The sequence below is a fragment of the Oncorhynchus clarkii genome, chromosome 13 (assembly GCF_045791955.1).
Source record: "Oncorhynchus clarkii lewisi isolate Uvic-CL-2024 chromosome 13, UVic_Ocla_1.0, whole genome shotgun sequence".
In the NCBI taxonomy this organism is placed as follows: domain Eukaryota; kingdom Metazoa; phylum Chordata; class Actinopteri; order Salmoniformes; family Salmonidae; genus Oncorhynchus; species Oncorhynchus clarkii.
Genome location: NC_092159.1, coordinates 15,230,328 through 15,250,697, shown reverse-complemented (window position 1 = coordinate 15,250,697; position 20,370 = coordinate 15,230,328). Strand labels below are relative to the sequence as shown.

General features: G+C 42.6%; 2 protein-coding genes across 3 annotated transcripts in view; one reads left to right on the top strand and one right to left on the bottom strand.

Annotated features, from left to right (window-relative positions):
* Positions 1-20,370, bottom strand: part of LOC139424506 (myb/SANT-like DNA-binding domain-containing protein 4) — a 1,073,247-nt gene that overhangs the window by 807,128 nt on the left and 245,749 nt on the right. The window lies entirely within an intron of this gene.
* LOC139424467 (prostaglandin E receptor 1a (subtype EP1)) lies at positions 13,276-20,110 on the top strand. Of its 2 annotated transcripts, none has more exons than XM_071176345.1 (5): positions 13,276-13,694; positions 16,816-16,943; positions 17,161-17,721; positions 18,137-18,397; positions 18,694-20,110. In XM_071176345.1, exons 2-5 carry the CDS (start codon positions 16,857-16,859, stop codon positions 18,970-18,972), a joined length of 1,188 nt encoding a protein of 395 aa, XP_071032446.1. In that variant the 5' UTR covers positions 13,276-13,694; positions 16,816-16,856; the 3' UTR covers positions 18,973-20,110. The 2 variants fall into 2 exon arrangements, with proteins under 2 accessions (XP_071032446.1, XP_071032445.1); XM_071176344.1 differs by having other exon boundaries at positions 13,276-14,591.

The window sequence follows — 20,370 nt, the reverse complement described above, 5'->3', positions numbered from 1 at the left end:
GCCACCTGGGAGACACACCAAACATGTGGAAGAAGGTGCTCTGGTCAGATGAAACCAAAATTGAACTTTTTGGCAACAATGCAAAACTTTATGTTTGGCGTAAAAGTAACACAGCTCATCACCCTGAACACACCATCCCCACTGTCAAACATGGTGGTGGCAGCATCATGGTTTGGGCCTGCTTTTCTTCAGCAGGGACAGGGAAGATGGTTAAAAATGAATGGGAAGATGGATGGAGCCAAATACAGGACCATTCTGGAAGAAAACCTGATGGAGTCTGCAAAAGACCTGAGACTGGGACGGAGATTTGTCTTCCAACAAGACAATGATCCAAAACATAAAGCAAAATCTACAATGGAATGGTTCAAAAATAAACATATCCAGGTGTTAGAATGGCCAAGTCAAAGTCCAGACCTGAATCAAATCGAGAATCTGTGGAAAGAACTGAAAACTGCTGTTCACAAATGCTCTCCATCCAACCTCACTGAGCTCGAGCTGTTTTGCAAGGAGGAATGGGAAAAAAATGTCAGTCTCTCGATGTGCAAAACTGATAGAGACATACCCCAAGCGACTTACAGCTGTAATCGCAGCAAAAGGTGGCGCTACAAAGTATTAACTTAAGGGGGCTGAATAATTTTGCACGCCCAATTTTTCAGTTTTTGATTTGTTAAAAAAGTTTGAAATATCCAATAAATGTCGTTCCACTTCATGATTGTGTCCCACTTGTTGTTGATTCTTCACAAAAAAATACAGTTTTAGATCTTTATGTTTGAAGCCTGAAATGTGGCAAAAGGTCGCAAAGTTCAAGGGGGCCGAATACTTTCGCAAGGCACTGTATATGGCCAATATACCACGGCTAAGGGATGTTCTTAGGCCATATATCACAAACCCAGAGGTGCCATATTGCTATTATAAACTGGTTACTAACGTAATTAGAGCAGTAAAAATAAAAGTTTTGTCATACCCATGGTATATAATTGAGTTTATACTATATTTGAGTCGATAATATATTTGAGTCTATACTATATTTGAGTCGATACTATATTTGAGTTTATACTATATTTGAGTCAATACTATATTTGAGTCGATACTATATTTGAGTCGATACTATATTTGAGTCTATACTATATTTGAGTCGATACTATATTTAGGTCGATAATATATTTGAGTCTGTACTATATTTGCTCTCTGTCGCCTATGTGCATGCCTACAAATATGTGTGTAATATTGTGTGTGTGTAGTGTGTGTTCGGCGCCGTGCATGTAGTGTAGGGCATGTGCATACCTGTGTGTGTGTGTGTTTCTACGTGTGTTGGTACCATGGCATTAGTCATTAATTAGCTGAATGTTGACTCTGCTAGCAGGCAGCTTTCAGTTCTTAAATCTCTCTGTTCTGCAGGTCCACTTGAATCACTGCTTCCTCTACCTTTATATCCCTTGACAGTGTGTGTGTTTGTGTGTGTGTCGACAGGACATTCCTTAGTCACTGCCACCTCCTACCTCCCACAGACCGTTACCACCAATGTTGTTCTTACCAACGTCAGCAAAGCCACCGATGGAGAAGTCAAACACGGCACGACCATGAGGTATAGCGGTGGGGGGGTGTCATGCATCAACGCACCGGAGTTTACTGCAAAAGCAATTCACTCTTATCTCTGCTGTGAAGGCAGATTGGCAATGTATTCTTAATGTATTTCCTTCTTCTGGGCTGTCTTCCTGAATGGGGAACGAAGATATGTCAAGACTGCAGAGAAAGGCAACAACAACAAAAATCTTTAAACTCCAATTCTTGTCCTCCGTTCTGACTCCATGTTCCACTTCCAAGTCTCTTTCTACTGGCATGCCGATCCACACATGAACAACGTGTAATAGCCAATAGGTAATCTGTGAAGGATTTTTAAGCAATGCCAGCCAGATCTGGGTTCAAATACTATTTTTAATCTTTAAGTCCTGAAGTGCCAGAAGGGCGGGGTTTGCAGGTTGCACTTTTACGACTATTCTTTTGGTTCCATTGCGTCAGGCAATCTCAATCAAGTCCAGCTGAAGTAATTTCAATGATTTCGAATAGTATTTGAACCCAGGTCTGCCTGGGGCTAATGCATGGGGCCAAGAAAAGCAAAACAATAGTGGTTGCTGCCATATCATGAGCCAAACTGTTCAGTGTGAACAGTAAACATTATGAGAGTCAAGTATAAATGGAGAAAGGAGAAGGAGAGGCAGAGAGAGATCGATAAAGAGACAGAAAGAAAGATATTGAGAGTGAAAGGAAGAGAGAGGGAGGGAGAGAGTGAGAGAGCAGGAGAGAGAGAAGGATAAAAACTGAGAGAGCGAGATAGAGAAAGAGAGAGATGTGGTGTGTTTGTTTAGGGATGCTGGTTAGGTTTTGTTTGGCGAGGGCCAAGATGACCGACAATAATGAACCAATGTTTAAGGAAGATGGTGCCCATTAGAAAGCTATGGAAGTATGTGGAAAGCTATTATTGGTTTAGTCTGGAAATATAAAGAGCCAGTCAGTGACTTTATAAAGCATAGAGTGGAAGTGTGATATTGGAGCACTCCGGTGGCTGTCAAATGGCTGTTAAACTGAAAGTAAAGGTCAATGAAGCTCATCAAAAGATGCCTGGTTTATATGAGACCTGAATAGCAAAACCAAAAGCTTGTTGGGTCCTTGTTTACGTCGTTCACATTGGATAAGTTCTGTTCTTGTCCTTGAAGGATGGGTTTACTTATTATTACAATTCACAGTCACACTCATCTTCAGTGATTGGTGGAGAGTTATCAACCCACCTATAGGTCAACGTACTGTACTGTATGTCTCAGGAGGGAAGGCAACTGCCAGCAGGAACTGTCTTCATCATGTCAATTAGAGGAACGCGAACACCTCACACACACCAGTAACTTCTTGATGCCACGGGCTCTGTATCGATTGATCACGTGCCTGCTTTCTAAAACGACCACATCGCTATAAAGATCACAGGTCGATCCATGAGGAAAGCAACAAATGAGTCAACCGCTTGAAGACAAGTGGCCTGATCTAGATATATTATCCAGGATTGCCGTGACGGATTGAGAGCTATTTTTGTCTGTCTGATGTTCTTAGCTACATCTTATTTAGTCTTCATCATCCCACTAGTTTGTTGACCATGTTATCCCCATCTCTCTCTCTCTCTCAACACTTCACAAACCGCCTGGTGGCACGTCACCAATATCAATCAGTTATTATTCTCTCGGAGGCGCTGGCATTCCATGTTCCAAGCTCCACTTATCCCACACCATCCAAACCCACAAGCCCCACATGGCCTTTCCATCTGGAGGACAGAGATGTGGAAGGAAAAGGGGGAAAAAGGGATGTTTTCTTTTTTCAGAACCCCTGATATTTTTATGTGCGTGTGGCGTACTAGACAGCGGTTTTTGGATGGAGAGATGAACGGAAAAAAGGAATTTGGGGATGGAAGGATAGAGGGATGAGCTGGGGCTATTGACCTCCCAATCACTCCCCTGTTTCAGCTTTGACTGTCAGCTTCAACACACATGCGCACACACACACACACACTTTGCACTTTTGACCCCCCCCCCCCTCCTTCAGACCCATAATCTGTGGTCTCTACAGTGGAAAAAGATTAACTGTGAAGAATTCTTCTGAAGATCTCCCAGCTGTGGTCGGTCTGTCTCTCTGGTCGGTCTGTCTCTCTGGTCGGTCTGTCTCTCTGGTCAGTCTGTCTCTCTGCTCGGTTTGTCTCTCTGGTCGGTCTGTCTCTCTGGTCGGTCTGTCTCTCTGGTCGGTCTGTCTCTCTGATCGGTCTGTCTCTCTCTGTGGTCGGTTTGTCTCTCTCTGGTTGGTCGGTCTCTCTGGTCGGTCTGTCTCTCTCTCTGTGGTCGGTCTGTCTCTCTCTGTGGTCGGTCTTTCTCACTCTGATTGGTCGGTCTCTCTGGTCGGTCTGTCTCTCTGGTCAGTCTGTCTCTCTGCTCGGTTTGTCTCTCTGGTCGGTCTGTCTCTCTGGTCGGTCTGTCTCTCTGGTCGGTCTGTCTCTCTGGTCGGTCTGTCTCTCTGGTCGGTCTGTCTCTCTCTGTGGTTGGTTTGTCTCTCTCTGGTTGGTCGGTCTCTCTGGTCGGTCTGTCTCTCTGGTCGGTCTGTCTCTCTCTCTGTGGTCGGTCTGTCTCTCTCTGTGGTCGGTCTTTCTCACTCTGATTGGTCGGTCTCTCTGGTCGGTCTGTCTCTCTGGTCGGTCTGTCTCTCTGGTCGGTCTGTCTTAGTACAGGATGGGGATGATTTATGCTGGAGTGTGTGTTTGTGTGTGTGTTATTTTAGGTCCCAACTAGAAGAACATAATGTGTGTGTGTGTGTGTGTGCATGCATCCTAGTATAGGATCTAAATCTGATTTATGCAGGAGGTAAGTGATACTGCAGACACAGACCTCAAAGCCATACATGCTTCCACTGGATCAACAGGGTTACGGCTTCTCTCCTACTGCTGCATATGAAATGGGATTAAATTACTGACTGCCATTGTTGATTGACTTAAATTCAGAGGTGTCCAACTCATTCCATGGAGGGCCTAGTCTCGGTTGGTTTTTGGTTTTTCCTTTCAATTAAGACCTAGACAACCAGGTGAGGGGAGTTCCTTATTAATCAGTGACCTTAATTAATCAATCAAGTACAAGGTGAGGAGGGAAAACCTGCAGACACTCAGCCCTCCGTGGAATGAGTTTGACACGTGATTTAAAAAGAAAACAGGTTGCTAAAAAATATATATATATTTTTTTTGACATAAGTATTTTACAAAGTAAGTATTCATATATCTAGGCCAATGGATGGCATTATATAAAATGTATAACCAAGTTAAAGGAGTGTTTAATGGCTGTATGTCCTGCTTTTTAAATGAAAAGGATAGTTCAGAAGGATAACACTATATACTCACTGTAAAGGTTCATCTCCATATGATCAGCTGTGTAACCAAATGGAGGAGAAACAACTGTGGCATCAGCTCAGGTTTCCTTTTCTCTCATTTGAATCTAAAACGTCATTTGTGCAACCTTCGAGGTCAAAGGTACAGTAATTTGACCTCAAACCTTGCCGCCCACACTGAAGCCTTATTGGTAGGCTACAAGGGAGTAACAGGAAATGATTTACATGCTTCCACGCTTACTTTTCTGGAATTGTTTATTTATGTTTCACAATAGATAAATGTAACTAATGTTTACTCAGATAGGGTCTGTTGCCAGAAAAGGGAAAGTGAAGATGGAGAAATGTGAGACAACATAACAGCATGTGGGAATGTGGGAATGACTAGCTTAGCTATCACAACAAAAATCTGACGCATACTAAGACAATATAATAATGTTTATATTTTACAATAGAATAGATAGATACAGTCCTTGTTTCGGTTTCAGATCTTTGGCCAGAAAAGTGAGAAGTGATGAAATGTGTTGACAGGAGCATATGGGCATTAGAGAGAGTTAGCCATCACAACACAAATCACACGCATAATAAGACAGTCTAATGATATTTAGAAAAGACAAGTTCATGGTTTTCCTCAAAATGCTGCTGAGCTGCCAGAAAGGAATTTGCATCCGTTATGAAATGTGTCACTAGAGGGACTACTAGACTGATTCCAGATCTGGTTGTGTTTTCATGTATGACCATAGGAGTTGGCTAGACAGCACACACAGATCTGGAATCAGTCTAGTAGTACCTCTAGTGACACATTTAATAACGGTTGAAAATCCCTTTCTGGCAGCTTGGCAGCCTGACACTTTAGACTGATCCCAGATCTGTTTGTGTTTTCATGTATGACCACGGGAGTTAGCTAAACAGCACAAACAGATCTGGAATCGGGCTAAAGTGTCAGGCTTAAACATTTTAAGCATTTGGGTTGCATACTATTATATCCGTGGAATTTCAGGCTAATTGTTGTTATTGCAAAGAGAGAGAAAAAATGCCACACTGACCCACAGCTTAAATCCATCTTGGCCTCTCCTCTCCTCCATCTCGAACTCTCGTTGAAATTCTACTGGGCCTCGTTCAAAGTATGAACCACCAAGAGCGCCAGAGGCTTTGGTCCAAATTCATAAGCAATAAATAATAAAACCGTTTTTCGGCGCACCATTTCGACAAGCCACAGTACATTGAGTAAGTATGAAGACGAACAAAGGGTTTAGCTTTCAGCGATGTTCAGGATAACAGTGGGCTTTGGTTAGGTGTGCTAGTGTGAAAGCTAAATACAATATTGAGATCGGGTCTTTTATACAAATGTCAGGGATTCCACGTAACAGCTTGTGTTGCTTTGAGCTCATATCACTCTACTTGGTGACGTTGTGGAGTGGAGAGAGAAACTAGAATCAAGTCGATGCTGCTGAACAGATGCCATATCTTAATTTGAGCCAGTTTGCTACAACAGGAAAATAATCCATGCAGCAACAGGAAATGATAATTATTACGTGGATTGTAAATGTTGGACATTTTTGAAGGGGTTGGTACGTTTTTCGTTAGGGTAAATCAAGTCTGAAATTTCAATGTGGAAGTTACACATTTCAGAAGCCTTTTTAAACCTCAAATACACTCTACATTTTTAAATGTCCTGAATTGCAGGAAAGTTCACCTGCAACTGATCAAATTAAGATCCTACATCTATCGGTTCAAACCTAGAGCTACATCTATTTATCTACAGTGCCTTGCGAAAGTATTCGGCCCCCTTGAACTTTGAGACCTTTTGCCACATTTCTGGCTTCAAACATAAAGATATAAAACTGTATTTTTTTGTGAAGAATCAACAACAAGTGGGACACAATCATGAAGTGGAACGACATTTATTGGATATTTCAAACTTTTTTAACAAATCAAAAACTGAAAAATTTGGCGTGCAAAATTATTCAGCCCTCTTAAGTTAATACTTTGTAGCGCCACCTTTTGCTGCGATTACAGCTGTAAGTCGCTTGGGGTATGTCTCTATCAGTTTTGCACATCGAGAGACTGACATTTTTTCCCATTCCTCCTTGCAAAACAGCTCGAGCTCAGTGAGGTTGGATGGAGAGCATTTGTGAACAGCAGTTTTCAGTTCTTTCCACAGATTCTCGATTGGATTCAGGTCTGGACTTTAACTTGGCCATTCTAACACCTGGATATGTTTATTTTTGAACCATTCCATTGTAGATTTTGCTTTATGTTTTGGATCATTGTCTTGTTGGAAGACAAATCTCCGTCCCAGTCTCAGGTCTTTTGCAGACTCCATCAGGTTTTCTTCCAGAATGGTCCTGTATTTGGCTCCATCCATCTTCCCATCAATTTTAACCATCTTCCCTGTCCCTGCTGAAGAAAAGCAGGCCCAAACCATGATGCTGCCACCACCATGTTTGACAGTGGAGATGGTGTGTTCAGGGTGATGAGCTGTGTTGCTTTTACGCCAAACATAACATTTTGCATTGTTGCCAAAAAGTTCAATTTTGGTTTCATCTGACCAGAGCACCTTCTTCCACATGTTTGGTGTGTCTCCCAGGTGGCTTGTGGCAAACTTTAAACAACACTTTTTATGGATATCTTTAAGAAATGTCTTTCTTTTTCTTCTTGCCACTCTTCCATAAAGGCCAGATTTGTGCAATATACGACTGACTGATTGTTGTCCTATGGACAGAGTCTCCCACCTCAGCTGTAGATCTCTGCAGTTCATCCAGAGTGATCATGGGCCTCTTGGCTGCATCTCTGATCAGTCTTCTCCTTGTATGAGCTGAAAGTTTAGAGGGACGGCCAGGTCTTGGTAGATTTGCAGTGGTCTGATACTCCTTCCATTTCAATATTATCGCTTGCACAGTGCTCCTTGGGATGTTTAAAGCTTGGGAAATCTTTTTGTATCCAAATCCGGCTTTAAACTTCTTCACAACAGTATCTCGGACCTGCCTGGTGTGTTCCTTGTTCTTCATGATGCTCTCTGCACTTTTAACGGACCTCTGAGACTATCACAGTGCAGGTGCATTTATACGGAGACTTGATTACACACAGGTGGATTGTATTTATCATCATTAGCCATTTAGGTCAACATTGGATCATTCAGAGATCCTCACTGAACTTCTGGAGAGAGTTTGCTGCACTGAAAGTAAAGGGGCTGAATAATTTTGCACACCCAATTTTTGAGTTTTTGATTTGTTAAAAAAGTTTGAAATATCCAATAAATGTCGTTCCACTTCATGATTGTGTCCCACTTGTTGTTGATTCTTCACAAAAAAATACAGTTTTATATCTTTATGTTTGAAGCCTGAAATGTGGCAAAAGGTCGCAAAGTTCAAGGGGGCCGAATACTTTCGCAAGGCACTGTATATCTGTGGGTTCAAACCTCTTGGGATGATGACGAAAGCTGTTTTCCGTGTTAGCGAAATACTAAACTGACCCACTAAACAACATAACATGTCCTCCGCTTGTCCTCAACATCTGGTTTGTACATGAGTTATGTTTGTTACCATGTAGGTAATGGTTGCTTTCCAACATAATTATATGTTTTTAAAATATGTTTGATGTTCATTTTCTATTTTTTTGTTGTATATTAGTTTAGTATTTGGTCCCATATTCCTAGCCCGCAATGACTACTTCAAGCTGACTCTTCAAACTTGTTGGATGCATTTGTTTTGATTGTGTTTCAGATTATGTTTTGCCCAATAGGAACAGAATAGTGAATAATGCATTGTGTCATTTTGGAGTCAGTTTTATTGTAAATATTTCTGTTTTATGTTTCTGAACACTTCTACATTAATGTGGATGGATAACCAAGATCATACCCCCCCCTCCCCCAAAATGCTAACCTCCCCTCTTATTGGTGATGGAGACAGGTAAAACATTTTTTTTTAAAACATTGTACGATCTTATTATAATAGTTTTTTTGGGGTGTGATTGTTGGTTACTGAAATATGAATATACTGATAATTAGTGCAGTGATTGATCAAAAACACATGACCCTTTTCTTTGACAAGATCTAACTAAACTGACTACTGGAAATGTTTGCCCTTGAAAGGAATTTGATTGTGAACTCGACACAGGTGTATTTTTAATTGGCAAGCCTTTCCTTGATGCACACCTGTCTTGTATCAGCCCATGTCCATTCCTCCATGGTCAGCTGTGGGAGCCAAGGCAATCCATCACTGACAGTACTGTTCAGAAACTACAAGGCCTACTTCCCAAATGGCACCCTATTCCCTACATAGTGCATAGGGCTCTGGTCAAAAGTAGTGCACTATATAGGGAAAGCCCATTTGGGACAAAGCCTAAGACTACCCAGAGTGCATTTCAGCCCTAAGTGCCCAGAATATCAATAAACCCATTTTCTCCTCTTTGTCTCTGCTCTTGGTTTCAACATGGGGTTCTGGTGGAGAGAAGGCCTGGCCACGATAAACACCTATATTAGCATACCCCAGGTCGGGGGATTGAAATGTGTAAGTGCTCAGTGCTTGTAGATAAACACCGCGTGATGGATAGAAAGCGTGGAATATTCCATGAATCCATCGCTGTGGTAAATCTAAGAACCACTACTGTCTCTGTCTGTCTGAGTGTCTGTCTGTCAGACTGTCACCCCCCTCCCACAGAGAAAAGTAGTGAGGTAGCCTAGCTTGCCAGCGGAACCGAAAGAACCCAACCAACCGTTCCAGAACCAACAAGCTTCCATCTTCCTTCCACTCCACTCATCATAGTCATCTCTTTATGAATGGACTAAATGCTTAGAGTCAACGATGCTGATTTGCATATTGTGATGTACTGTAGACATTCCAGTAGGCGTCCAATTTATCCTGTTGATTTTAGAGTGGCTAGATAGCATATGGCTTTCCAATCATGACAGCAAAACATCTCACTGTAAAACGTTTGCGGGACAGATTATGACATGGTTTGTGGTTTCTGCTTGTCTCTGTGAATAAATTGAATGACTGCATATTGTTTGATTCAAAATAACACTCACGGTGATGTGTGCATGTGGACAGTTTGGCAAACAAAGCTGTTCAAATTATTTAGGACTGCAGCTGCTGTTGCCTGGGCATCAAGACTTCTGCAGTTGGAGAGGTTGTTCTGAAGGCAAAATACAGACAGAATAGCACATTATAAAGTCACATTAGACATGGTGTCAGCAGCTACTGCACCGCATCTGATAGGGTTAATTTAATTCATATTAATTCAACATCAGGTGGGTTTATTGCGTAAGATATTGAAGAATTTAGTGCAAATGAAGACTGGAGAGACTGCACAGAAGGAACTATCATCAGAAACTGATCGGAGAGGCACAACCATCTCTATTCTTGGGTTTGGGGGTGACACTAAAACGCCTGAGACAGGTTGAGATATGGGGTGTTCAGCGATACGGACAGACTATGTTTTTTTCTTACCGCATGGGATGCAGATTTGGACGAAGTGCCGCGCACGTAAGCGGTATGCAGTGACCAAAGAGGACTTAACTGTGCTTTTCTTTAGTCTAGCATTTACAACTTGATATGAACAGACAGAGATCTTTATCCGAAACCTTTTGCCTGGCTTTTCCAACCCTCCATTTCGCTGCTCCATCGGAGAGCGGTTCAAAGGCCGGCAGGTTCACTGTTAAGACAGAAAAGGGGGGAAGAGAGAGGAGAGCAGTCAGTGGTTTTCAGGACCACTTTGTGGTCAGTGGGGAGATTGAGGAGCCGAGGGAGCCCGAGGAGGCCTCAGAGCCAGACTGGGTGTTGGAAAAGACAACGGGGCCGATGCACAGGCCAAATGGCAAAGTTTGCGAGCGCAAATTACCAAGAAAATGTTTCATAGAAAAATGGGGCCGGGGGGGGGGGGGGGGGGGGGGGGGGCGTCTTGTCGGGCCAAGTGCTTGACTTGACTTCTGCTCTACGGGTCTGACTCCGACAACCCCAGCTGTTAAAAAAATAACGAAAGTTGTCTTCTTCTTGGTCCTGCATTCCGAATCCAACTTCCAAGATCAATATTCCCACAACTGTTAGAGATGAGGTGCATCGCAAAAGGCAACCTATGGAGCCCTATGGGTCCTGGTCAAAAGTAGGGCACTGTGTGGAGAATAGGATGCCATTTGGGACGCAGGCATGTTCCTAATGGGGAAGGTTTGAGCCGTTCAAATCCTTTGACCTTCCAACTCTGTTTCGCGCTTCTTGATGATCAAGGTAGTCGGTTGTCACGCAATTCCTGCTTGTGTTATCAGATCCTGGCCTCCTACTGAGGAACGTTGAAAGAGAAACCACCTCCTGCCACTGTTAAGCCCGTTTGGTGCGGATGTGTGATGTGAAGGTAGTCTGGCTGGTACCGATGTCGTTATTTTCTGGCCTTAATGGCCATGTACTCTTATAGTCTCCACCTGGCACAGCCAGAAGAGGACTGGCCACCCCTCAGAGCCTGGCTCCTCTCTAGGTTTCATCCTAGGAGCTTTTTTAGGGAGTTTTTTTCTAGCCACCGTGCTGTAAAAATGTAAAAAAGGCTTTATAATTAAATGTCATTGATTGATTTTCAGGAATGTCACATTAAAATGTGAAAGGAATTAAAGAGAAAGTAGGAAGTGAAATGAAGGAGATGTTTTCATGTTTCTTGCTTCGGAGGTTAATCGTTTTTTATATCAAAGAGGTGACAACTAATATACTGTACCTCAATGTTACATTCCATTTACTTTCACACAGGGGTTGTTTTTCAGGTCCGATGTCACATTTAAAATGGAATAAGGAATTTAAAAAAGGAAATGGGAAGTGAATTTCAGGAGATGATTTCACCTCTCAGATTGCTTCGGTGATTTTTTTAGATCAGAAGGTCAAAACCCTCCTTTGATGCACCTCGTTAAATTCCCTTTTCAGTTTTTTATGCGGCATTCCATTTACTTTTCACACGCAGGTTGTTTTTCTGATTGTGCGTTTGATCATTCTCGCCGTCTCCCACCTTCTTTCACTCTAACAGATGTTGAGGTTCTCACGTTGTGCTCTGGTTTTCTTGATAGACTACTCTTCAGCCAGACATCTTTCTCGCCATTTCAGCCTTCACAAAGCCTCTCTTTGTGAGAGATGTTTTGAATCATTTGGAAGGTCTAGTAGACCTGGGCCAGTCCAATGGAATACCAAACCAATGTCTCAGAGTATTCCCTCAGAACCATACCAAACATGAATGTCCTCTCTCTCTGTCTCTCTCTTTGTCTCTTTCTCTCCCTCCTCTCTCTCTTTCTGGCTCTTTCTCGCCCTCCTCTCTCTCTTTCTGTCTCTTCCTCACCCTCCTCTCTTTCTTTCTGTCTCTTTCTCTCTTTCTCGCCCTCCTCTCTCTCTTTCTGTCTCTTTCTCTCTTCCTCGCCCTCCTCTCTCTCTTTCTGTCTCTTTCTCTCTTCCTCACCCTCCTCTCTTTCTCTCTCTCTTTCTCTCTCTTTCTCTCTTCCTCGCCCTCCTCTCTTTCTCTCTCTCTTTCTGTCTCTTTCTCTCTTCCTCACCCTCCTCTCTTTCTCTCTCTCTCTCTTTCTGTCTCTTTCTGTCTCTTCCTCGCCCTCCTCTCTTTCTGTCTCTCTCTCTTTCTGTCTCTTTCTCTCTTCCTCGCCCTCCTCTCTTTCTCTCTCTCTGAACTCCTTTCCATCCACTTCTTATTGCCCATAATCCACTGCCAAGCCACAAGCCTGTGTCTGCCCTGGCGTTGCCAAATAATGATTTAATTAAACAAACATGCGCACCTGTCTCCAGTGGGCAGTTTGAGACGAGCGCCACGCTTTGGTTGGACCACCTGACACATTCCTCCTATCACCTCTTTTTAGGCTAAGCTGTCAATCAAAGAGAGAGAAAGACAGACAGTTCCAGCACTAAAGGAATAATGTTAGTAGTAGAGGAAGGAAAAGATTTCCCTAACTAAGCTGCATGGTCTCTGGGTAACCATATGAGTGAGTAGTAAAATGACATTCAATGTATTTAAAACCTGAGTGGGATAAGACACAGGCCTACAGTAAATAGTATAAATATTAATCATTCTTGGGCTGATCAGAGTGAATTAATTCCCTTGATATCTGGGCTATCTATAGCAGGCTAATAAAGCCTGTCATAATCAATCACTGCATGAATTAAGTGTCTGGTTTAGAATATATTTGCCTAATATTAGCCTATATCATACATTTAGATAGAAGAGTAAAAAGCCACTAGAGAACCAGTCTGCCTACCTCATAGGCCTACAGTATGTCCTCAGCAAAGTATTCAACTTTTACTGGGTCTGGCCTGATAGTTGACACCTCTAGTTATTTATAACATCATGTTTCATATGCAGCGTCAGCGTAGCAAGAGAGAAATGCTACCTCTCCTCTCGGTTTGCACTTTATCATCAATTGGAAACCACGCATTGATCCTAGGACCTGGAAAAAGAACACTGATCTAGAGAAATCAGATAGATCTCACTAGGGCAGCAGGTAGCCTAGCGAATAGAGCGTTGGGCCAGTAACCGAAAGGTCACTGTTTTGAATACCCGAGCCGACAAGGTGAGACATCTGTTTATGAGCCCTTGAGCAAGGCAGTTAACCTTCATTTGCTCCAGGGGTGCCATAATACTATGGCTGGCCCTGTAAAACAACCCATTTCCCTGCACCTATCTGGTGTATGTGACAATAAAACATATACATTGTTTGCTACAATACCTCAAGGCATACTCTGAGATGCAGTAGTTAAAAACACTTGCAACAAATGTATTTTTACAGGAGCACAGAAAATAGCCTGAGTTACTGTATACCAGTAAGTATAAGTTTCATTCATCATTTGACACTTTCCTATACAGGCTGGACGATACTGTCTAACCTACTGCATGTAGTGTTTCACCTCTTATAATGATGGGTTATTGATCACATGTTCATGCCATTTTTACTGAGCAATAATGATCAAATGAATCAATAATGGCTATTTAAAAACAACCAAACATTTAAATATTTCTGTTCTGTTTTAAACTATAGATGTTTGGCAGCTGGTTATTGTAATGCTATTTGAGTTATTATTTCCTGAACCATGGATATACAGACTGACATTCAAAACTAATGTGACTCACATTGGCTACAGTAGCCAGGAATAACAGTGATCGTAAAACGTACATGTAAACATGGACAAATGACATGAAAAAGTGTTCTTCTATGTCTGAAAATAATATCACTTAAACTTGACTCACGGGGCCGCCCATGGACTACCTATCCATTAGGACACGGCGCTATATAAAACGCTATTGAGAAGCACACGTCAGAGAACCTGCCGTACAGCCTATCCGCAGCACTGGAATATTACTCGCGCTCACTCTCCGGTCATGAAACTCCAATCAAACGGATTTAAAAGCGGCGAAGGCAATTCTGTTGGGAAGTTGTTGAACTTTTGTTTTCCGAGAACAGTGGGGAATATGAAGTCAATGTCATCATCCTGCCGAAGAGATATCATGGAACAATGGTTCTTCTTTTAGAGTACTTTTATTCTGCCCCACTCGGTTTAGGAAGACTTTGGTGAATGTGTTTCGTTTTCAACGGTTTATTTGGATTATATAGATACCTGTATATCTATCTGCAATCTGGATTTAGAAAAAACACCGCGGACTATTCCGTTGACAGGGTGGACATCACCATTGACTGGAATTATTCATCCCTATCTGTAATGGTAATGATTATTCCTGAAATATTTTCTTATCATAATTATTATGGCTTTTTATTGTATTTTTTGTGTGTATGGCAACAGTATTAATAAAGGGTAAGCAAATGGACAGTTTTGGAAAAAAATAACCCTCCTCAAAGAAATGATGCTAAGAATGTTTCAGAGCCACAAAGACATGTCAGTGGTATGTTTGGCATGGTAGTGCATATTCAAAATAGCTAAACACACCTTCAACTCAATAATAATTACAGGGTGACTCGGTGATAAGGTCATCATTAGTCATCGAGTAGGGTGATTAGGATGATAGTGAAAGGTGACAGGTCAACCCAGAAAATGTCTTTGGATGTTTTCTGATTCATCCTCAGTGACTTAATACGAAAAACTATTTGAGTTACATTTACAGTAAGGGTGAGCTGTGCCTGGAGAACTGTTTTCCTCAAGTTTAGTGAGTATGTAGGTCTATTCATGACGCATTTATGCATTTATGCTGAATGTAAACAGGTGCAAAACGACCTGTTGGGATTTGTTTTTACTATAGTAGAACAGAAAATAATAGAATATAATTGAGTAGAATAGAACAGCCTAGTTATTCAATGGGTTGGGTAGAATAATCTTGGCAGCATATATCACCTCTATCAGTGACATTAGACCAGTGAATAAAACAGACAGATCTGTATTAGAAACATAGCCTCTAGACTGTCTGCCACATCAATAAAGAACTTGTTCTCAACTTGCCTACCTGGTTAAATAAAGGTAAAATAAAAATAAATAAATAAAAAATACAATATAGACACACGGCTGAAGCACAGTGTGTAGAGTTGTCAGAAATGTGTGTTTTTGCTTAAGATGTATTGCTTGAAAGTCTACTTTTACACCAAAGACAAGTGTTAATGTGAGGAAACCATTTTGTCAAGAGAGAGAGGGCGAGAACGTGTGTTGCCTGCCGCCTCCCTGATCTAGAATAGAGCCCGAGGGATTGAAGCTGCTCATGGAATGTGTCTCAATAGTTGTGCGCTTGTCAACAGGGAACTGTTATAACTTGCCCTTAGTTCTAACCCGTCAGTGGCGTATGACTGATGTACAACAGATTGTGTGAGACAACAGAGAGTTTTTCAGCAGAAAAGTAATTACACCAGTGTGTGGAGACACTGCAGAATGGTTGTGTCTATATTTGTGTGCAGACAACCTCTCAGTTGTATCACGAAAATATCAGTTGTATCACAACTATTGTGTCAAATGCGTTGTTTTTACAACCTTAGTGTGAATTGAGCAGCTGTTTTGTGTCTCTAACCGCTGATACAGGATCAGATATTGTTTAATGATTCCTTAATAGTTATGTTTGGGAATTGGGGTAGAATGAGCAGATCCTAGACCTGTGGTTAGGGGTTAGGCGCTATTACCTCAAATAAACATGTAAAATAAAGTCAAATCATCATTCGTCATGTACACAGTTTACAGCAGGTATAAAGGTTGAAGTGAAATGCTTGCGTGATAGACGCTCAACATTGCAGTACAATATCAATAAAAATCAAAAGCAAATAAAAAAGAATGAGTAATTAGAGGAAGGTAGTATTCATAGTAAAACTGATATGTACACAATATAATATACAGTATAGATAATGAATGTGTTATGTCAAGTATGACTGTGTAACAAATATAAAGTGGAGAGTGTCTTGGTTGCGCAGTTGAATAAAGGGTATATAATAGAACAGCAGTGTTAAGTGTGTGTGTGTGTGTGTGTGTGTGTGTGTGTGTGTGTGTGTGTGTGTGTGTGTGTGTGTGTGTGTGTGTTTATGTGTGCTTCTGTGTTTGTGCTTGTGTGTAAGGGTTGGATGTGTGGAGAGTCAATGCAAACAGTATCTAAGGTACAGATGTTCTCTGAGGTGCAAATAGCTATTTTTTGTCAATTTTAAGTTTAAAGGGGCTTTAAACCATATTCTATCTATGTGGGTTAAATAGGACAGAGAACAGTGTGAATTTGGACACATCTGATTATGTGGTGTCATTCATGAGTTCCTCATCGTCATGATATGTTATAGCTAGTAGTTAGCTAGATAGGGAAGAAGACATGTGTTGCTAAAACTTGAGAGTCTGAATTCTAGTATTGACTGTGTGTGTTTTCCATTTATATTGCAACCTATACGATGACCCCATTCCCCCATGTTACTTACAGGTCATTGAAGCCTGAAATACCACTATAATCATATTGTCTTTCGCCTTCTCTTCCCAGCCTCTCTCAGTGATGGGGTTCCTGACCTTCAAAGCCCAGTGATGCTAGCCATGAATCACTACAACCTCTCCGGGCCCCCGGGGGCCCTCGACCCCCTCTCCAACCTCAGCCAGTGGGACACGGAGATGGTAGGTAGGCCAGATATTAGAGAAGTGGAACAGTAACCGGAAGGTCACTGGTTAAAGTCCCGGGGGCCAGAACTAGCTAATGGAGGGAGGCTGGTGTCACTTCTGTGTGTGTGTGTATGTGTGATGTCCGGTGGTTTGGATAAAATAAGACAGCAAAAAGACACAGTTCAGATTGTGATTGGACATAAAGTTGTATTGCATATTGCATATTGTATAGGTGGAAATGGAGAGTCTGGCTCACCAGGGGAACCTCACCTCGGACAGGCCTATGTCCGGAGGCCCGATTGCAGCCGCTCTCTCCATGACCCTGGGCGTCATCTCCAACATCGTGGCCTTGTTCATCCTGGCCAACGCCTACTCCCACCAGCGCCGACGCTCCAAAGCCACCTTCCTCCTCTTTGCCAGCTCCCTGGTACTCACAGACTTTTTTGGGCACATCATCCCGGGAGCGCTGGTCCTCCGGCTTTACCTCTCTGGAGGGGTGTTCCCCGAGGCGGCCGCCGCTTCCTCAAACGGCTCGACCGACCCCATGTGCCAGTTCCTGGGGGGATCTATGGTGTTCTTCGGTCTGTGCCCGCTGTTCCTGGGCTGTGCGATGGCCGCCGAGCGCTGTCTGGGTGTCACGCAGCCACTGCTCCACTCCTCCTTAGTTACCACCACCCGTACCAAGCTGTCTCTCTCTGGTATCTGGCTGGTGGCCCTCTGCGTGGCCCTGCTGCCCTGTTTCCAGCTGGGGTCATACACCTACCAGCACCCCAACAGCTGGTGTTTTATCAAGGTCAGTAGCCAGCAGGGCTGGGGTCAATTAGAATTGACAGCTGTCACTTCAGAAAGTGATTTTAATAAAAAAATGAAGAAATGGAAAAACATTTTAAATAAATAGCTTCTACTCCTCCGTTTATTAAGAAGTAATTAAAAATAGATGCTGTTTTTTAATGTATTATTTATTGATTTAATTCAATTGGAATTGACCCCAGCCCTGGCAGCCAGATACTGAGCTCCCCTAATGCTTTAGGTTGAACATTCTCAAAGTTCTATGGCAGTAATTTAAACAATGTGACGTTTAGTAAAACTACCACCATTAAAACTACCACCAAAAGCTTCATAGAAATAACACTAGTGTACAATAAGACAGGATAAAGTACAGAGTTATATACAACAACGACTAAATGTCTGTCTTCTCCTTCATCAAGGTCTTAGCGAACGACACCCAGGAAGCGGACGTAGCCTTTGTTACGCTCTTCTCCGGGCTGGGCCTGACGTCGCTGGGGGTGGCCCTGGTGTGTAACACCATCAGCGGGCTGACCCTGGTTCTGGCCAGGCTGAGACGGAGGCCATCGGGCTACTCATCTTCCCACAGCCACCGCTCAGTGGCCAAGAGCCATGATATAGAGATGGTGGTGCAGCTGGTGGGCATCATGGTCACGTCCTGTATCTGCTGGAGCCCTCTGCTGGTGAGTGGGACAACCTAGGACATGAACAAGTGTAGATGCTGATGCCACTGATTCCATCCACCACACCATGCCTATTCCCTACGCCCGCTACACATCTAGAAAAAAGTCCCCCAGCACAGGCCCCTTCAGTTTGATCCATTTGTACACTGAAAATACACAAGATAGTTTATTTTACGCATAATTATTTGAAAGAAATCGAATTAGGCCGTCAATGCCCCATCAAAAAAATAGGTTGCATGATGCTTCGGGATCCAAGTACAACAATGAACAATTATATCTCTTCTCTTATGCCCCAGATCTTCGGGCTCATGTCGGTGATGCGCTCCTATAGGGGCTCCATTGATAAAGCTGACATGGCCACCTACGAGACGTTGAATTTGATGGGCGTGAGGCTGGCTTCCTGGAACCAGATCCTGGACCCCTGGGTCTATATACTGCTACGTCGGGCCGTCCTCCGCAAGATCTACCTCATCACCAAGCGCCAGGCCGATTTGAATGGGAGTGTGCTCCGACGCTGGGAGGGGAACTCGTTTCAGAGCAAGAGCTCGGAGAACAGTCCCGTTAACAGGATATGAGATCATAACCAAGCGCCAGGCCGATTTGAAGGGGAGTGTGCTGCTACGCTGGGAGTGGAACCCCTTTCAGAGTAAAAGCTTGGAGAAGAATACAGTCAACAGGATATGACTGTGTGACCGACGGTGTTCAAGTGAATGCCAGAAGAAGACTGCATTAGCCCACTAAGCTAAAGCCTAGTATTGACCAGGGAGCCAAAGCAACTCTTTAGGTCTCAGGCAAGGTTACTCATCATGCAGCGAGCGTGGTCCTTGGTACTTGTGGTGGTCACCGACAGAAAAAGAGGACATTTCTGTTATCCCGTATAGTGAAGGATACGATGCTCTGAAAAATGAGGATTACATGTTCTTCAGCCATGGCAGTATCTCTCAATCTTCTTTATCACAGTGACTGGCAAGCTAAGATCATCCTCCTTTGGATATCTCTTAAATTAAAACTAGGAACTGAGTACGGACATACCTGGTGTCCGAGTACGGTCTATTGGACCAGTCAGTCTGCATTATCCGGCAGACCGAGAGTTGAGAAACACAATACCCCACAGACGGAGAGTTGAGAAACACAATACCCCACAGATGGAGAGTTGGGAAACACACTACCCCACAGATGGAGAGTTGGGAAACACAATACCCCACAGATGGAGAGTTGAGAAACACACTCGCATAGTGAGTAGGTCAAAGGCTTGAAGCTTATGAAGATGTGCAGCTATCTGAGAGATCAGAAGTTCAAAGCCTAGCTACATATCTTCATGAATAGAATGTAGCACAGAAGAATATCACAATTCATTCAACATATTGGATCTCATTTGTGGAACGTTACATTTGATTATTCTGAAGTCTGTTGGTTAAGGTTTAACAATTACATTTTAACATCATCGATGTCTAACGATTCCAGAACGACTCCAAAAAAAACGGAGTTGTATGCTATGTAAATGTTATGCTAAGATTAAGATCGCTTGTTAAGTAAAGGGAGAACTACGATTTTTTCCTGAGCTTCTGATGTATAAAAATGCTACTTCATGTCAAATATTGAACAAGTTATAAATATTTATTGCTTTTCCTCAATTCTCTGGGGACGTGTAAAGAAGTTATGGAACGTAATTGAAGGTGATGAAATAAAGAAGAATGTTTTGACTGAATTAGATACCGTTGTTGTCCTTTTTTTTCTCCTCTCCGCCAAGGTATTAAATACAGTATTACAATAATACAGTATGTTCAAACGGTGTACAGTATCCTGAATATACGGTGGAAAAACACACGATGCAAAGAAATCAAATGTTGTAACTGGGTCCATTCTAGTAAACAGTGACTATTATGCTCAAGTGAATTTTCTTTGATAGGAAACTGAAGATAAATGCTGCAGCCTGCTTACCGCCTACGTAGTTCTCTGAAAACTTTCCTCTC